The sequence below is a fragment of the Apostichopus japonicus genome, chromosome 7, assembly GCF_037975245.1.
Source record: "Apostichopus japonicus isolate 1M-3 chromosome 7, ASM3797524v1, whole genome shotgun sequence".
In the NCBI taxonomy this organism is placed as follows: Eukaryota; Metazoa; Echinodermata; class Holothuroidea; order Aspidochirotida; family Stichopodidae; genus Apostichopus; species Apostichopus japonicus.
In genome coordinates, this window is record NC_092567.1 from 19,456,170 (window position 1) to 19,476,461 (window position 20,292).

Sequence of the window (20,292 nt, forward strand, 5' to 3'; positions counted from 1 at the left end):
AATAATACCATGATGGAAAGATTAATAAACATAAATAGTTAAACATTAAATAATACTTAAACATATAAACAAGGCTTTCCACAAAAATGCTGTTGACAATTGGGTACGAGTTCAAAATTATTCCAGAGATACCCTAAATTTCAAGTGCTTGCAAGCTGTTATTTCAGCTCTGGATATGCCCCCCATACACTGTTTACACCAATGCTATTAAACCCTCCCTCACCCTCCCCCCCTCTTATCTCAACTTGTTTGGGATCCCTACCTTGGTTGCAAACTATTCATTTCTCCAAGTTTCATAACTTCATGCATGGGTACGAGTTCACAGTTAATTTGACAGTATCACAGTATACTTTGACTAGTATCACAGTTAATTTGACTGGAAGATTTGTATCCTTTCCTGTAATGAGCGAGTTAAACTTAAGTATGGAACATTATATTGGGACAAAGGTCAACTCGAGCAAACTGCAGCTTATACATATATGAACATATCAATTCTTCACTTGTAAACCTGAAAATACTATTCTTCAATATATTACTTCAAGTATGGGTGACCTCTTTTTCTTCATGTTTGCTTAGAAGTCCGCCTTTCCTTATCATAACTTATTCAGGTTTGTAAAACACAACAAAAGAATCAAAACAACTGGAAAACTGTTTATTTAAATAAATTCTCTCTCTTGACAGAAATAATTAAATTCTCATAAATGGATCTATTTATTTATACAGAACATGACAAAAATAGTTTTTCTTCTCAAGGTGGTTGGTATCAAGGTAAATAGTCATAAGCAGTTACATAAAAAGACAATGAAAGCCAAATAAAACATCTATAGCATAATATAATTAATCGGAGTGAAGACTCGGGCAAAAAGAAACGTTTGATGCCGGTAATCTGACCTAGTTTCAAATGAGGTGTAACAGAAGTGTTAGACGCCACCATTGATCCCAGAAAATACACACACAGCTTGCTACCGTCGGTAATTAGACACTATGTGTACAGTCAATACATCAACTACGGTCAATACCCACAACACTAAATAGCAGCGATAGACATCTCAGGTCCAGATAAAAGATAACAAGGTATCACGTTTCATTGCCGTCTGCATTTTGTAGAGACATGAAAAGAACTTCACTTGCAAGCAACTTTTTTAAGAGGGCTGTGTGGGGCGAGTCTTCAATGCCTTTAAGAGGGAAGGGGAGCCTCCACAATATGCAACCTCTGCATCTGTCTGACATGGTTATGTATTAACATTGTCTTGCACCAGCATTTTTGCATCTGGTCACAAATTTCATAAACATTCAATAATCATCAATTTTCAAATTCCAAGTATAGACTTAAAGCTACACGAAGGCCCACAAGATTACAGTTCACTACAAACATATTTCAAATTGAGCTGTAAACTAGTTTGTATTCTGAATACGTTGCATCAGTGGCAGGGATGAGACTGAGCCGGGGGGAAAAAAATCTGAAATTTATCGATCGCCGTTCTGGGGGAGGGGTTTAAGGGGAGGGGGTGTCCCCCTTTAGAAATTTTTTGTCAGGTAAGGAGGGCTTAGATGCAAAATGGTGGACTCTAGATGGAATCTATCACATCACGTAACTCGCCAGAAAAGTGTGGAATTTCTGCTTGTATAATTTATCCATTAGCTTTTTTGAACCAAAAAAAGGCTTTTTTGCTTGCTTTGTGCTACTTGATTCCACCACTGGTCAAATTCGGTGTTCCTTCCCTTCACAGTCCAGCATGTTCGGCAAAAAAAAATAAATAAATAAATAAATAAATATAAAAAAATAAAAAAATAATAAAAAATAATAAAAAATGCGAATTACGAGAAAAAACGCGAAAATGAAAAAAAAAAAAAAATCGGAAATCCGCGTTTCCGCGGAAGAGTCTCATGCCTGCAGTGGTTAGTTGCTATCGATAGCTTTCATATTCGTTGCCCTCATGTTGAGCTTGGACGGACTAAGAAACGCAACTCACTGGCAGGACAGATGCCTATGAGACAACATCGAACGAAAATCTTCACTTTCTGAATTTGTAACTATGTCTTGTCGAGAGCATAGGCATTAAACTACTAAATTTCTACTCCATTTTCACTCATGTATTGCTTGATGGGTTGAAGGTCACATTAGTATTTACTTTGCTAATATGAAAAAAGATCTCAGCTATATCGTTTTCAGTATAAAAACTCAAATGAATCATGTCATACAAATGTCTTCAGCTTTAACACAAACATGTACTTTTAATAAAGACAACTGCCATTTTTTCGTGGCACATAATATTGTACTACGGAACTTTTATGAGTAAGTGACGACTTTCGTGGCCGATAAAATCTGGTTGACCGCATCTGCAAATCTGAAGTCTGTGTTGATTCTCTCACGTCCAGCATCTGAGGACAGTTCCAAGACCATGTGGTAGAGATCAGCGTGAAACTGCAAAGAAAATACAAAGGACAACCATCATACATGAAGACAATTAATCACATATGCCAGCAACAGGCTTGAGGAATCCAATTTTCTGGTCCCTCCAATGCAATGGTCCCTCCAATTGGTCCCTCCAATGCAATGGTCCCTCCAATTGGTCCCTCCAATGTAAGGCACCTCCGCCTCTAACCTCGTCACTGCACTATAGATTCATTGACAGGTGGGATGGATTGGACACCAAGCAGTACAGGAATACATTTTGTCTTATAAGTCAATATTAAAGCTTACAAGTTAAGCAAGGGCAATCAAATGAAACTTCTTTTGAATAGTTTGGAAAACAATTTCTTACAAAATTGCAGAAACAGACATTTCTACATTCATTACTTTAAGAAAATGAAACTTCCCATACAATTTACATTCAATGGGTTGAAATGTCTTTTGCCATGACCTTTCTGCTTCAAAATTGCTGCATTTCTGATGGGAAGGAAATGGTTTGGCTTCAGCCAAAGCACAATAAGGGAAAAAATACAAAAGGAATAAAATAAAATAATATCATACCTGTGTTCCTTCAGCGTAAACTTCTGAAAACTCTTCGTCTTGTTCGCTCATCTTCAACTTGAAGCAACGATCCTTGCGCATCAAAAGCAACGACCATGCATCCTGAAGTGAAGATAAAGAAGTAATAAATATTCATGCTTTAAATATATGAATATTTAATTAGCATGAATATTAAATTTAATAAATTTCCCTAACCTGTAAATATTACACAATGGGCACAAACTTTTAGTCAGCTAGATTACACGAGGGTTAACAGTAGTTCCAACAATGGTATGCCCTGGAAATAATTTAAAGGGTGTGAAGACTCGCTCAAAAAGAAACGCCTAATGCCGGTAATCTGACCTAGTTTCGAATGAGGTGTAACAGAAGGGTTAGACACCACCATTGATCCCAGAAAGTACGCACACAGCTTGCTACCTTCGGTAATTAGACACTAGTGTACAGTCAGCACATACAGCTGCAGTCAATATCCACAGCACAGGTACAAACGATACAGCGATGGACATCTCAGGTCCAGCTGAAGATAACAAGGTATCACGTTTCATTACTGTCTGCAGTTTGTAGCGACAAGCAGAAAACTTTATTTGCAAGCAACGGAAAGTTAACTTTATCAGAGCGGGGCACGCGGTTTGGGGCGAGTCTTCAATGCCTTTAATATTAAAATTACATAGCAGTTTTGAAAGCTCTACATTTTGTGGAGGTGATAGAAAAAAAAAGTATGGCTCATGTGTACAAAACTGCTATATACATCTTTGCACAGCTAGTATAGGGACTTTGCCTAATTTGCATAGCAGATGCGATACAGGCTAAATTTTTCCCTGATTCTGTCTATGTATGAAAACTGAATATTTGCTAACAGCTACCTTTGTCAAAGAGACTTAGCATGTATACTATCTTAACTTGTATATTTTTAAATCAACAACAGGGAATATCATCATAAACGCTTTGAAAAGAGCAGAGAAACGTTTGGTCTGAACGGGATTCATATCTGAACTTGAATAGAAGACTACAACAAACTGCTTCTTGAATTATTTTTATCCTGACATGAGCACAGGAGACAAAAGAAGAGAAATTCTCTTTGAGTGATATTGTTTACAAGGTTATTAAACTTTGAACTCTATTGACCATCCACCTTCACCGAAAAGAACATGGATTTTTGTACCCAATACGACAGATCCACATACGGAGTATGAAGTTTACCCTATCGTGAACATTTTGAGTTATCCTGTCAACGAGCAGTTGTTAAGTACACAAACGCCATCACCGTCGCAAACATTCCTTTGTCTCCAGGGAGGAATCAAAACGAGAAATACTGTCACCACCCAGGTAGCTTAGCTTGAAGGACCAATTTCATTGGCTAATAATCTCAACATGAATGATAAGAAAGCAACACACGGAGGAATTGTTACCTCCATCATTCTGTGTTACCAAAATTGTTGGCTATCCATCCCAAAATGAAAAAACACAAACGAAGATATAAAAACAGAAATAAAACAAAAGAGGGAGAGCCAGAGAATTTCTAACAAAACCCCAAAGATTCTCACCTCTGTCACTTGGGTGCCGTCCAGTTTCTCGGCTCCTAACATGACAATCTTTTCAGGACTGGCCTCACAATTCCATTTACTCCAAGAGTAAGCAAAGTTGGAGGCAGTTAGTGCCATCTGTTGGTACACAGTTTCCTCTGTGACCTCATCCTTATGAAAGAGGAAAAGGAAACAATATCAAAATGCGAAACCATTGTACCATATTGGTATGTAAACTAAACTGATTGTGGGAGGTCAAATGCAAGGGTCATCGCTGGTGGGAGGTCAAATGCAAGGGTGGGTGCTGGTGGGAGGTCAAATGCAAGGGTGGGCACTGATGAGAGGTCAATTAAGGCTTATATATATGTCGGTATAGGGAACTAGAGTAGCAATTCCGACGGTCGCTGACAATAGAAATACGGCTATTCTTGAATTTACGAAGTGCATGGCAGCCTCAACATCAACCACTCTCCTAACAACCACCCTTCCCCACTCGTGAAAGAAGATAGCAGCATGAGAGGTTCCTCTTCAAACAAAATCCAAAACTTTGAATTCCAAGGGACCTTTATTTGTGTATCTCTTGTTCCAATCACTGATTGTATATTGTCTGAAGAAAAAAGTAGACTCTCAACTCCCCCCCCCCCCCCCACCCATTCTCTTCCATCTATCAGATAATGGGCACAACTTTTCAAAGAATATTCAAAACAATACAATGCTTGACTGGCTGGTAACATTGAAATCTATTCTCACCTTTTCAGTGATATTGACATATTTCTTGGAATCCCGCTCTGGGAAGACATTCACCCCAGCTGCTCTCATTGTCTGTGATAAAATTTAGACAAAAGAAAAGATGTTTAATGAACAGTGATCTAATAAACTGGGGAAAGGGAGGGGGGTGGTGGAGGGGGGTCTCAAATGTCCAAAATTTCTACAAACATTTTGTGCAAACATTTAAAGCAGCACCGCTCTGCAGGGGGCAACATAAAGAGGACCTTCAGGAAATGTCATTGACAACATAACAGAAAAAATTTCAGAAAATATTTAGGCATTCTAAATATAAACCTCTGACAGCCAAGCTTACAAAGCCCTTGCATTACTGTGAGAACTGATGATTATACCATTAATCCACATTTCGTTACCCCGAGCAAAAGGACGAATTTTACATATTCGGTTCTTTAGCATTCATTCACCCTCTCCTCCCCTTGTTCCCCGACTTGTTAGTAAGAAATGAAGAAGGATAAAATAGTTGGTGTAAAGACTCATCCATTTTGACAGAACGCAAGAAACATTCGGTCACTCTTTGAAAAAAAACATGTCAAAATTGTTTATGAAGGCCACTTTAAGTCAAGAGCGTTAAAACTCAATTATGATTCTTCTAGGAGGAAAAAGGTCAGTTGCTTTCTCATTCTAAAAGAAAGACACACATTTGATCACTACCGATGGATAGCCAAGTGTCTGAGATTAATGCAAACCTTTCAGTGAAGTTGAAGGAAAATGAAAGAGAGCAAACGGAGGGGAAAGAAAATCTAATTGTAGCAGTTACTGAAGTGGAAACTTAAAGGCATTGAAGACTTGCCCCAAACTGCGTGCCGGGCTCTGAAAAAGTCAACTTTCTGTTGCTTGCAAATAACGTTTTCTTCTTGTCGCTACAAAATGCAGACAGTAATGAAACATGATACCTTGTTATCTTTTATCTAGACCTGAGATGTCCACGCTGCTATGTACACTGTGTTGTGGGTATTGACCGTAGCTGTATGTATTGACTGTACACTAGTGTCTAATTAACGACGGTAGCAAGCTGTGTGTGTATTTTCTGGGATCGATGGTGGTGTCTAACACTTCTGTTACAACTCATTCGAAACTAGGTCAGATTACCGGCATGAGATGTTCTTTGTGCGCGAGTCTTCACACCCTTTAAAAAGAAAACAAGCAAAACTTACTTTAATGAGTTCCTGAGGAGGCATCCATTTGTTGATGATGCTGTCAAGACTGGGTTTGGGGTCGCTTTCTGCCGACAAGTGGAAACAACACAGCTCTTCCTATTGAACGATGAATGAATAAAACCATTTTTCATAAATGACATTTGTGGCAAAAGTGAGTCATCAAAATAATGATTGTAAGGTACCATGTGGTGCTAAAAGAGATGATATAGGCCCCTGGAATTCAAACTTTTTTTGGCTTGGTGAACCCTATTTCATCACCTAGGTGACCCTCCAGTGCTGGATGTTGTTGCCTTGGGAAAGGATCTTTCCGGGAGAAATTATTCCAACCTCCCACACCCCCATCCCTCCCCTTTGAGAAATTTCCATACGATTAAGGGTGCATAGTTTAAAAAATGGTGTTATATTTTGCAACTTTTGATGTAATGCATTTTCAAAACTTTTTCACTTGTTTCCCCTCAAATATCATCATTTTCCCTTTTTTCCTCCAGGTCTTTTGGCAACCCTCGAAGGGGTTGCAGCCTCCCACATTTCAATTCCATTTAAGCCATCAGGATTGGTATCAATTGGTAACTTTTCGTAGTGTACAACGGAATGTAGAATGAGGCTGAAATCTAGAGAAAAAGACCCAAATGATGGAGAATTTCAACTCACTTTGATCTCAATCTCAACCTCCAAGATGGCTGCCACGATGGTCAGCTTGACGTGATTGGCGCCCAACGGCTTCAACTCCCACGACTGGAACGGCATGTTGATGTGCTTATCCTGAATACACGCTATCTGTCCAAAGTTGATAGTTTTGAAAGATATTGTCTTTTCAGCTGCAAGGAAAAATTGATGAGAGCAAAGAAGTTATATCTGCCACCATCCAAACACGACAAAATGGCAGAGTATTTCTACTTCCATGAGTATTTCTTCTTCCGAAAGCTTTAGGCACCAAGTCAAAAAGCTGCAGCAGCTGCAAAATCCCCTGCAGCAAGGCTGCATCTAGTACAAACGATAGGTATTGCATAGGCAGACCAGCAGTGTCTATTGTGTGAAACTGCAGTCCCTATTGAGTGAAATCTGCAGAGAAAAAGATATTAAATTCTGCGCAGCCCCGACATCGTCTTTACTTGTTACACAGTGCCCTAGCCATCCATTTAGAACATATCATTTGCTAGACTATCTTGTTGCCATTATACTAGAATACAGTAGTATACAGTTATGATTAAATACACACTTCCAAGAAGTCACAAGGTTTAAAAAAAATGAGCAAGGACAAACTGTTGCAATTCCTCCCACCCCTTAACACTCTTCCAAGAAGTTACAAGGTTTAGAAATGAGCAAAGCCAAATTGTTGAATTCAACCTCCTCCCCCCCCTCCCACACGCCTTAACACTCTTCCAAGAAGTCACAAGGTTTAAAAATGAGCAAGGTCAAACTGTTGCAATTCCCACCCACCCCTTTACAACAAGCTACAAGGTTTAGAAACGAGCAAGGCCAAATTGTTGAATCCCCCCAAAAATTTTACACTCTTCCAAGAAGTCACAAGGTTTAAAAATGAGCAAGCACAAACTGTTGCAATTCTCCCCACCCCCTCCTCCCCTTTTTTTTGTTGAATATTTTGTTGACTACTTAATATTTAATAAAATGTTTAATATTTTGTAACAGCACAGATTTGGTCTGACACTGTTCACTGAAATCTTTCTATTTCTTAAATTTTCACCAAAGGTTTCATCTTGAGTTGTCACACCTTGAAAACGAAGGAAGGTAAAACAAATTTCACAAGAATTGCACGGAGTGAATTCCTTCTCTCTCACATCAAAAACTATGATTACTTGCAAGCTATTCTTTTCTATGTTTAGGAATCGATTGTCCAGATAGTTTATCATGTTTGTTCGTCTAGTTATTCTTAGAAAACTATGAAAAACAAAGAAGAAAATAAGAAGAGGACAACTTTTTTTATTAATAAACAAGATTAATAAACAAGACAACTAAAGACTGGCACCTAAACTTCTGTGTGGAAAGTATTGCAAGCTGACACAACAAACTTGATAAAATAGAAGTAAAAAATGAGAAAAGAAAGAAAGAAAAGAAATGAAAAAATTCTTTGAATACACTCCACAAACATAACTCATATCTAAAGGATATATTTGAGGAAGGTTTTCTTTCCGTGAGGGTAACATAACTATCTCCAAGTTACGGGGAATAATCTCCTAGAGTAGGACCTTGACCAAAAGTACTTCTTGTTTGCAGCTTCTCAAGACAAAGGATCTAATTACTGGTGTGTAAAAGTGCTCCAAATCACAGGAAATTGTTTCGGAGCCACCAAAAAGCAAGTCAGTATGCAGAGCCGAAAAGGATGACCCGTTAATGAGACCAAAAGTGCAAACAAGACCAGAGAATATTTTACAAGTCTGGGGTGATCTTATCTTCTTAATTTCAAAGGACATCTCTGAGTAACCACTTCCTTTCAAGGTATATCTGTTTTTTATGTAAAGATTGGTTTTAATATCTTAATCAAGTTTTTCCCTGACCACTAACAAATAATTCATATGTTTTTGCTCCAGAAAAATATATCTTATTCTTACATCCAGCAGAGTAGATGCTGTTTTAGTGGCAATTGAAGACAAATTGTAAAAGGAAGGTAGATACTAAATCACTTTAATAGCATGAGAGCTGGAGAAAGATGTGATGCGATACTGGATAAATTGTTACCAGTGTTAGTTACTGAATCAGTCATAACAGGTTGCCCTCTTTCTCCCAAATTTGAACCTATGTATTGAGCGCTTTAGTCTTGATAGTCACTGGTTAATGTTATGACCTCCTCCCCCCACCCGCCACCCCCCACCCGCCACCCAGCCTAAATTGTTCAACCTATTCCAGAAAAACAAGCTTTTCCTCTGCTAGTCACGGGAGCAATATACATATATATGTGCCCTACAATTTCTGCTATGATTATTAAAAACCTAAGTTCTTTTGCGATTACCAAATGACTGCAATATGCAATATTTGAGCGAGATCTTTCACGGATCTTTGTTGACTGGAAAGATACCATCACATAAATAGGCTTTATTCTGGGTTTCCTTCGACCCAAATGCTGTGGTGGTTACTCTCCTTGTAAACAAAGAAATGGTGTGGTAGTAAAGCTTCCTAGTCGTAGGTTATAACTGTATTAGACAAATTCCCAAGAATCGTACAACTCGTTGCTATGACAACTTGGACAATTTACGAGATAGGGAAAAAAAAAAAAAATTAAATTTATGGGGTAATTCTGACAAAATTGCACAACTAATCAGTTTTCAAAGGAAGCTTTAACGTTTTGCAAGAATGCGATATATATATTCTTACCCTCGTCAAAACTAATGTCCGTAAATCCGTCAAGACGCCAGTGCTTTCCTTGTTCAGACCAATAAACTAGTTGGGGCTCTTCGCTGTACAGAACATTATCTGGAAGTCTGATAATAAAACACAGCGATAGTGCATAAGATTAATGACAAATTAAAAGTTTCCTTTTCGAAGAATATCGTCAAAGTCACCAGGTGCTAAATTGTACATTGTCGTCCAGTATTCATATATTAATTTTTTGCTATATAAATAACAAAATTTAACTTTAACAAAGAAAAAAGGGGGAGAAAAAAACAAAAAAACAAAATTGACTTGTTTCACTGCCTAATTGCACTAAGATCTTTTAAAGTCAAACTAAAGAAACCACAGTTGTTTATAAACGCTCGACCCCACAAAATGAACAAAGACCAAACACATTAATGGCAATCAAACCATAAAACCTGCTTTGAAATTATACGACTTACTTGAATTTTATGCCAAGAGGAGGTGCTCCCAGGGCCTCAGCGGCCGCTGCTGCATTCGCCACAGCCTTGGGGTCCAGGGTTTGGCCCATAGTGATAGTCCCTGACAAGGTTTGGCCCAATTTAGGGGCATCATTTATAGCTGGATATGGGACTCTCTGCAACTCGCTGCTCGTCACTAGAAAAAGAAAGACACAATTTGTGAATTACCGTCGAATATCATCTTCAAGTTTCATTTATTCTATTTGGTTTTAAGAGAGATTGGGACTAGTTATATTAGTACCTTACAAAATCATTCTTTACTTTCATGTGACCTGCTGTGATGCTCTGTTGGTCTATAAACCAGACCAATAACTTGGTATGACCTCATACAGTTAAATACATTGTTAAAAAGACACTTCAGTTTTATATCCCTGAAACTGAAGCAATATTTGCAAAAGTATCTCTTACTACGCAATTTAAAAAATATCCATTTTGAGCCATATATAATTGCCACTGTTACATAATGGCATAGGAGGCAACCTTCCAAATAGTACTAATTTCAACTAATTAAAGGTACCAGCTCCCTCATTAAACCAATCTAGCTTGTTTGCTTATCAACTGATTAATCACTTTGCTGTGATTTCCATTTTACTTGAATGCTTTCATTCTATACATTAAATGGAACTATAAATCACATTGTGATTAATCCTCCCCCACAACAAAGAAAAAGAAAAGGAAAAAAAGAAGGTATAATTGTTTTGTCAGCATGTAAAATCATGCATGCTCTAACACGTTGCCACAGAAACGGCTGAAAACATATTGAATTAGGTTACAGCAAGGTCATAGGAAGCTGGAAATTACTGTGACAGGATAAGGCATTAATGGTTTTCTTCCTTCATAAACTTGAGCTTAAAGAGTAAACTCTCAAGAAGAGCTATGATAAGAAATAGAAAAAAAAGGTTCCCTCAAGGGAAAGAGTGATTTACTGCTGTTTAAAAAAGGAAACGATCTATATATATCCAAAATAGAAACCACCGAAATAATCTTGTAACTTAAAAAGACAAGGCACACACACTCCCAAGCATGTTTTAACTTGCTGAAATATGGACAGCACGTTTTACTATTAATGAACAACAATTTAGTACTCTTCTAACTGTTAAAGACTTGTTGCACAATCAACAATGGAGATGGCATTTAACCTTGTAATTTATTAGGAGGTACAGTTTAACAAAAGTTTAACAAAAACTTAGGCAAAGTGTGTGTTCGATTTCAAATTTAATATTCTTTATGAAAATGTTCTTTTCTCAATGCACTTTGTGTTGTTTGTATGTATATATATATATATATATATATATATATATATACATATATATATATTATAGCTGTTAATGTAAACATTGACAACTTTTCATTCCAGATTCTTATGCAAATAGAAGGCTATGTCTAGACTCAACCCAGCTGGGACAACCTTTTTACAAACTGTCTTTTCATGTCCTGATTCAAAGCTCTCGTACTGACAGTACAAACCGAACAAGTGAGAAGAAACGGATGAATGTTACAAATAAACGTTTAATACCTTGCGTCATGATCCAGCCCTTAACTTGCTTCGGTTGAGGTGGCAGTGCCAAGAGGTCAAAGTTCAGGACACCGCCCAGAACTTGATAAGCTCTTAAATCTACTGTATCTTCATCTTCGAATTCATTCATCTCATCATCGTCGTCCTCGTCGCCATCTTCATCACCGCCTCCCTCAGCGGCTTCTCCCTCAGTTGCCCCCGCTGCTTCAGCTGATCCTTGCTTCTCATCAGTCTTTTCATCATTTTCTCCTGAGGAAATTTATAAAATCCAGTTTTTTAATTATTGTAGTTTGTGATCACTCCAACCGATGAGAAACACTACATATTTAGAGCGGGGCTAACTTGTGTCTGTGTGTGGGATGGGAGTTGTGGGGAGGGGGGACGGCATTCAAGTGTTTGGGCGTACAGGTTGGGTCCTGAAGGCCTGGGTACCTCTCTACGACCTTAATGTGATGTCTAGCTGTTCCTATTTCTCCTTGGGTCATTTACCTGCTGCTTCTCCGACCACTTCAGCGGTATCTTCATCTTTCTTCTCTTCGGTCTCTTTTGCATCTCCTTCGACTTCCTTCTATGAGAACAAAGGCAAGAATATTGTCAATCGTAAGTTCACAAGACAGATAAGGGTAAATTTATGTGTAAAAACAGTAGATCTGGCAGGTGGTCAACTGGGGGGAGGGGGGCAGGGATGAGGACACTGCACATCAGTCTTGAAAGTCATTGAAATATTAAGTTTTGACTGCAATGAAGAACAGACGCTATTTCCTGAAAGTTCTATTTGATAATTAGTCTAATGTATTACCTTGTCCTCTTCTACAGCCTCCCCTGCCTCTCCTCCTTTTGGTTCCTCTCCATTCTGTTTCTCCTCCTCGGGAAGCTCTACGACCTCCAAAACGGATGTCTTCTTCTTCTTTTTCTTTAAGCTGAAGGTCCGACAGCGGTGAGAGTAGTGGTCGTATTTTGTCTGGATGAAACGGACAGCGACATCGGAGAGAGCAAGTTGCTTCGGGAGCTCGAAGGAGAGTTTACTCTTTTCAAACTCGTATGATTTAAATCTGGGAAGAAAAATTCAGAAAATCTCAGAAAAGCATTAAAGGTCGGGCAAAGCTAGGTCATAAATATGACTGTTTGTGCATGAACAAATATGATACACACACATTTACTCATCCCCAATTTGGTCACTTTAATAATACAAAAGGACTGAGGCCTCATAGAAAGGCTTTGTCTAAAATTCATCTAAAAAGTTTGTCTAAAAAACTTTGTCTAAAAAGTTCTTTTATTCGTACCGACAGGAATGACGGTAAATATCATCATTGAAAGAAATAGTTCAGAGGTTTTCCATATTTATCGCTAATAACTTCAAACATGTAAAACAACACTTCACAACAACACATAGATACTCATATGAAGTACAGGTCAAGAGAAAATGACATTTAAAAAGTCACCTCGTCTGCCCAACATTTTAAACTGAACAAACGTGGTTATGATGTCGTCTATTCAACTCTTTGACGATATGCAACCTAGATGGACCATATATACCTCAAAGCTGTGAACACCTTCACAAAAAAAGTATTGCTTTCTGAGAGAACAAATGAGCTGTTTTAGGGTTTTTAAATGTAATAGAAAATTGTCACAAAAGAAAAAAGAAATTCAATGACAAAAAAAAAAATATATATATATATATATATATATTTTTTATCTAGTAATTCACTTGTATTTGTAACTTGAAACAGGGATCTGTGAGGACTTAACAACTTCCTGCCTGCCTGAATTCTATTTGATTATTTTCCAGATGAAAAGACTGAAACTAACCTGGGATTTTTGGTGAGGTTCCCCCAAACCATGAAAAGCATGCATTCATTTCCGTTTACTAGTTGTAGGTTGCCCGATTCACTATCGGCTTGGTACGTAGCTCCCTGAAATGAGACAAACAGCAAACACTTCAACAATCATTTGTAAAATGAAAATGAATTTAATTATTAACCAGAAATTGGCGGGAAACAGCAGAAAGACAAAGAACTTATCGAACAAAACCAGACTTTAAAGCAGGTGTTAATCTATGCTGAATGTACTGTATATACGACCTGTTCAAAGTATCTCTTTCGAGATCCGGCTTAAGGAATTACAAATGACTTCGAGTTGGTTAGAATCATGTTTGATCTCTAGAGTAAGCGAAACAGAACTAGTATTGTTCGATACAGGTGACAAACACCTACAGTGGAATTACGACCTTCCTTACCGGTTTCGAACCTATGGACATACAATCAGCGTCCATAGCCTAGTGGTTAGGGTGTCCGCATATAAAGCGTTCGAATCCCGGTGGAGGCTGGAAGTATTTCACCTTTCTGGATTTTCCAACTCATTATGTTTCCAATTATATATATATATATATATATATATGTATATATATATATATATATATATATATATATAAATATATATCAATAAATCACTTTGGTCGAACAATTTTTATGGATGTATCTGCTGTTCAATTAACATCTAGAATTCTACTCAGTGTTATCAAATTGTGGTAAAATACATGTCCCCTGTATAACTCTGCGTTCCTAACTTGTAGCAGGATATATTATTATTTATGTCATAGTAACAAGGTCAGCAGCACTTTCAGTTCCACATGGAGGAAAATCAGTGGCATTTCCAAGGCCTTACGGGGGATTTCCGTCAGGGAGGTATTAATACAATGCTGTACAATGTTACAGGAGATTCATTCTGATTCGATAATTACGTATGAAGAGTGCAGGGCAGAGTGCTCTCAACAGTGGGGATCTCATCTCCACCCACACCTCCCCCTCTTAATCTTCCCATCCTTTTGTAGAAACACAGTAACAAATGAATACTTATTTGTTACTAATCAAAAGAGGAAATGAAATGTCCTCATCTCTTGAATCTACCCTCCACCTAGCTCCTCCCTTCCACCTAGCTCCTCCCCTCTCCTAGCTCCTCCCCTCCCCAATGCTATCCATCTGTTGTACAATATGTACCAATAATAAATGAGTTATTATTATGTCCGTAATTGAACATTTCCCTCCCTTTGTTTCCCCTCGTCATCCCACCCCACTATAACTTCTCCTGGTTGTAGAAACACCAACAATTGGAGAATGCTTATTGTCGCTACACAAATTTATGCTTAGACCGACTGCCCTTTTTGTGTTTTATATCAAATCTCTGAATAACTGCACCCAAAGCTTGAACGAAAGATTGCAAAACTGCCCCGGCACCAAGATAATGATATGTAGGGCAGGTTTACATTACACCTTAAATATTCTAAGCCATGACCGACACTCACACAAAAGAAAATGTTAATTTCAACTGTTTGAAAGTTCAAAGTACTCTTCTTCTCATTGTCTATACATAATTGAGTCAGCTAACGATGTGACACGATATCACAAACACACACACACATATACGTACAGTACACTGTGACACGTTGGCGTACTGGCTAATTACTTTATGTGATAAGGGTTCTGTTGCCGTACTGCCACATGTGACTTATTATCGCTGAGTCAGGGGAAATTACCTTTATCCGCTTCTCTACCAGGGAAATCAAATTTCCTTTATGTAAAAATTATAGACTAACGAGATGTGACGGACGTCAATTGTTAGTGGGATGCACTGGAATTTGAATAACGCTTAGCAAGTTGCGTAGAGATTCGAGCTACAGCTCGATAAACTGATTCTGAAGCAATCTGAGAAAAAGTAATATATGCCAGTAGGGCACATTGTAACCTTAACTGTGATTTCACACCCTTTAGCCCTGATATAGTGTGGAGTGTTAGCTTACTGGTTAATGCCGGTGCCTTTCAATCATAAGGTCCAGAGTTCGAGTCACTCCAAGATTAATGTATGGCGTCCAGTTACAGAGTTTTTGACAATTGACAATTCATAATCAAGGACATTAATATATGAATCTAAGAGACTGACTTCGGTCAGCTTGCGACTTTGATAAGCCAATGATGGCTTCTTCGCGAGTTCCTACTTGCAGGAGGATCTAAATACATACATACATATAGAGTACTACTCTATCGTCAGTAACATATACACAAGATAGTTATATTCAAGCCCAGAACAGTGTACAGGTGCTATTATACGAGGGAATAATTTATCTGGTATCGTATTAAAAACAAGGCTAGGAAAAACAGTCCAATTACTACGCAAGTGCAAAGCTGTAGGGCAGATCACGTTCACAGGAAGTAAGGATTTTACAAGAGACAAATCTCATAGCCTTTAAGACTGCTATGCAAACTTTGATCCTTTAATTTACTCCTTGCATCAACTTACTATTTTAATATAAAAAATATGTCCTAGAGATATGAATGGAGACACAATCCCAAACTACCATCTGAAGCTGATATGATAAATTCCTTCAAAACGGCTAAGAAATTCTCGCTGCGTCATTTTAAAGGTATCCTATATTATAACAGTCCTGTGTTCTTGGCAAAATCTGTGATGTCATAGCGCCAAATAAAATCTGTAACTTTTAGGTCTTCATATTGTCACGGGTCAGTAGAATGTTAACACTAAAACCAATGCCATAAATAATAGGTCAGTATTTATAAATTTTAAATTTTTTTTTTCAATATTGATAGTAATTAACACATACAGAAAAGGAGCACATACTCTATGCATGGTTCTATGGATGTCATACTTGGACTTGCCTAAGTCATCAACCTTATGCGTAACAACGTCATGTGCACCATATTTCAAACGTGGACTACAAATTGTCTAAAATTAAGAAAGGTTTGGGTTAATTTACTGGAGAATTTTTGCTTAACTTTGAAAAAGGGAGTGTACTGTACGTCCCAACACCGATTCTTGAACCCGGAGGAGTGTTCTGAGTTTCCAGCGAATGAATGTAAAATGACAAGAAAATCACACGACTGAACGTTTTTTTCTCTTAAAACTGATCTAAAAAACAGAGTAAGATTTTTGGCTTTTTCATCATTCTTACCTCTTATCACATAGATCAATATTGATGGTTTGGGTTTGGCCATCTTTGTGTTAAACTTTTCAATATTATGGCAATATCAGGTCAATATTTCACATATGACTAGAAATATCTCAATCCATCTAAGACAGGGGTGGGCAACATACGGTCCGCGGGCCACATGGCACCCGCCAGTGATTTTTTTGCGGCCCGTGAGATGTCTCAAGTAAAAGAAAAAAATTCAATCTATTTTACATCATCACAAAAATGAGCTAGTTGCTCAGAATTTATCGGCACTAATGATGCTGTCAGGTAGGCCTATGATCCCCATTAATTATCAACTGTACTGTATTGACATTATGTTTTTGTGAATACAGATTTAGTACACACACCTGCTTGAAAGTCCTCGGAGTCAAATATTTGAAATCAACAGCAGGTCGTTGTTTAGGTGCGGCCCAGTCAATTTTTCACTCCTTATATCTGGCCCATTTATTCAAGAAGGTTGCCCACCCCTGATCTAAGATATAATTTTGGTTTACAACCAGTTTGCTACTCCTTGGCAGAGTCATTTTGAGAAAATTAAAAAATTCCCCTTAATTGGAAGTAACGTTTCATGCTCTTTCACCAACATATGAACGTTTTTTTTTTTAATATTTAAAATTTTGTGCAGGTATATGCTACTCTCTGTTTTAACTTTTAGTTATGGCAGTACACGATGAGGTACTTCAGGTAAGCTTCACTTGAAACTAGGTTTCAATTTCAAAAGATCTCTTCTTCAATAATTTATGGAAGAAATTGTACATATTTTATATGATTCTGCAGAATGTTAAAAATACTGCTTTCAATCTATGTTGTACTTATCACTTTCTATTTTTGAAAATAATTTAAATAAAAATCCTTTTAATTTTCTGAGGGTCGTCAGTTAAAGCGGCTGGGTTACATAGTCTAACACACTCCTTTTTACTTAGGTCAGTTCCTCAAAAACAACACAAAACTCGATAAAAAAAGGTGACATTTTGATGGACTCATATGACTTAGATTCCATGCTTTACAATTTATCAAGGAAAAAGGGATGTTGAATGTTCTCTTAACATTGTTTTCCAAAAGCCAAAAATATTTCAGTCCACTTTTTTAATTTGATCTTTTGACTTTTATTACAACTCGCCAGGCTTTCATCAGTTTATGTTCGTACTCTCTGATACATGTGCTTTTAGCTGAAGCAGTTTATTCAAGTGAGAACTGCAACAGTTTTGAATGTTTTAGGAGACTTGTCAAACTAATATTTCTTATATTCAGTTATAGCAGTGCTTTGGCTTTAAATATGCCTTTATTCCACTTCCCAGATATGTCCAATGCAGTAATTAACTTCTATCCCATATGTTTTGTAGTAACTTCCTATCGTAAAGGTACTACTACCTAGAATGCTTGGATTCAGACCAGCAAAAATTCAAGAATTTAACCATCGTGCTCCACCGATCAACTTGCATTCCTGAGTCACTGGTTAAACCAATTGTAAAACAACTAATTTATGGCACAATGTACAATCTGAGTAAAAACAAATCAGATTGTCAATTGTGCTATAAATTAAGTTTACTTTCCATGTCTTAATCATGTGGTATTTGCATTTTGATCGGGCCAGTCACCATGTAAACACAACCAGAAGAATTCAAGGGTGTGAAGACTCGCGCAAAAAGAAACGTCTAATGCCAGTTATCTGACCTAGTTTCGAATGAAGTGAAACAGAAGTGTTAGACACCACCATCGATCCTAGAAAATACATTCACAGCTTGCTACAGACGATTTATATCCGAATGAAGAGAATTGCATTTGAGGTTGACCGTTATTTGACTTTCCTTAAGTTAGGTTTGTGGAAAATTCAGTTCTTACTGGGACGAAAACATGATAGTAAAACATGTAGTCTACTGTTAAAAAAAAAGCCAGAAAGAAATCAAATGTGTTTATCAGTTTGACAACATATGACAGCATTTGCTCCTGAACTAAAGCAACTATGCCCATAGTATAACCATCACTTTCTTGTGTATACCTTAGAAGAAATTTCTAATCTGAGTAGTGTTTCAAAGATCTGTTTAGAAGAGATACAAACCCAACCCTTTATTTATGTGATAGAGATCGGACATGAACACCCCTCCACAAACACTATTGATTTATGTGATAGAGATAACTGTCGTAAACAACACCCCCACCCCTTTCCACTACCACAGACAGGAGACACAAACCCAACCATCATTATTGATCTTTGTGATAGAAATAACCGTCATAAACTACCCCCCCCCCTCCCTCCACAGACGGTAGACACAAACCCAACCATCTTATTGATCTGTGATAGAGATAACCGTCATAAACTACCCCCCCCCCCCTCCCTCCACAGACAGGAGACACAAGCCCAACCATAATTATTGATCTATTTGATATAGATAACCGTTATAAACTACCCCCCACCCCTCCCCCTCCAAAGACAGGAGACACAAACCGAACTATCATTAATGATCTATGTGATAGAGATAACCATCATAAACTACCCCCCACCCCTTCCCCCTCCATAGACAGGAGACACAAGCCCAACCATAATTATTGATCTACTTGATATAGATAACCGTTATAAACTACCCCCCTCCCCCCTCCCTCCACAGATGGGAGACACAAACCCAACCATCATTAATGATCTGTGATAGAGATAACGGTCATCAACAATGACATCATTGAGCCAGAAATGGTTTTGCAATATCAGAATCTAAAATGTTAACATTTTTTAGCTGATCTAATGATGGCAGTAGCTTCCAGGTCAACACTGTTAACATTTTGCCTTGAAATGATGGGAAATTCATAAAAGTTTCAGGGCCTAGTGGCTCTATGACATCACAAATGGCAGTACCGAGACATGATTTTTAATTTAGTATATATCGCAATAATTTGGAGAATAATTTTCTGCAGCTGTTTTGTGCAGTCTGCAGTTTCGTTATATAAGTCAAAGATAATTGGTTGGGTTTGTCCCCTTTAGAACCAATACCACACTCCATCTTGAATTGAGGAAGTTAACAAGCACCTAACTGTAAATTCCTTTTCCATTTGGTATTCGTTTGACATCCCAAGGGAGTCACACTAAAGGTTTAGTCTCCGGGTATGAAGTTGGAGCTTTGATGAAGATGTCAAGAGTGCCCAGTGCAAGCATGTTACCAATTGTTGTAAGCTAGTTAGAGAGGAGTTCACATGTTAAGGAGACAGATGTAAATTCATTAATGACAACAGCACTTCTTGTGGATTAATTTCATTCTTTTTTGGTGGGGGGGGGGGGGGTTGGGGTGCTTGATTCTAACTACTCTTATGTCTAATGATTAACTGTGGTTTACAGATCTCTGATTGTTTTCTGGCGACACTTCAGCCACCTTACAATGTAATGTCATAATAATTCTTTTGTACACAATGATCAGTTTAAACCCAAGTAAGTCAACTTATCACTGATATCTAACATCTTTCCTTATCCTTATATTTTCCTTATCATTCCTCATCAACAACAGAGAGAATTTTACGACTCTTGGAGCAAGTTAC

At 37.7% G+C, this 20,292-nt stretch overlaps 1 protein-coding gene across 1 annotated transcript in view; it reads right to left on the reverse strand.

Annotated features, from left to right (window-relative positions):
* Positions 1 to 637: 637 nt before the first annotated feature.
* LOC139969632 (dynein axonemal intermediate chain 7 homolog) overlaps positions 638 to 20,292 on the reverse strand; it is a 36,668-nt gene continuing 17,013 nt past the window's right edge. Inside the window, exons 7-18 of the mRNA XM_071974756.1 lie at positions 13,596 to 13,699; positions 12,586 to 12,838; positions 12,276 to 12,354; positions 11,787 to 12,035; positions 10,232 to 10,406; positions 9,771 to 9,877; positions 7,092 to 7,258; positions 6,438 to 6,536; positions 5,248 to 5,319; positions 4,519 to 4,668; positions 2,975 to 3,076; positions 638 to 2,425 (exon numbers count right to left, since the gene is read on the reverse strand). Of these exons, the coding sequence (XP_071830857.1) occupies positions 2,291 to 2,425; positions 2,975 to 3,076; positions 4,519 to 4,668; positions 5,248 to 5,319; positions 6,438 to 6,536; positions 7,092 to 7,258; positions 9,771 to 9,877; positions 10,232 to 10,406; positions 11,787 to 12,035; positions 12,276 to 12,354; positions 12,586 to 12,838; positions 13,596 to 13,699 (1,692 nt within the window). The 3' untranslated portion in view covers positions 638 to 2,290. The remainder of the gene's footprint in view (positions 2,426 to 2,974; positions 3,077 to 4,518; positions 4,669 to 5,247; positions 5,320 to 6,437; positions 6,537 to 7,091; positions 7,259 to 9,770; positions 9,878 to 10,231; positions 10,407 to 11,786; positions 12,036 to 12,275; positions 12,355 to 12,585; positions 12,839 to 13,595; positions 13,700 to 20,292) is intronic.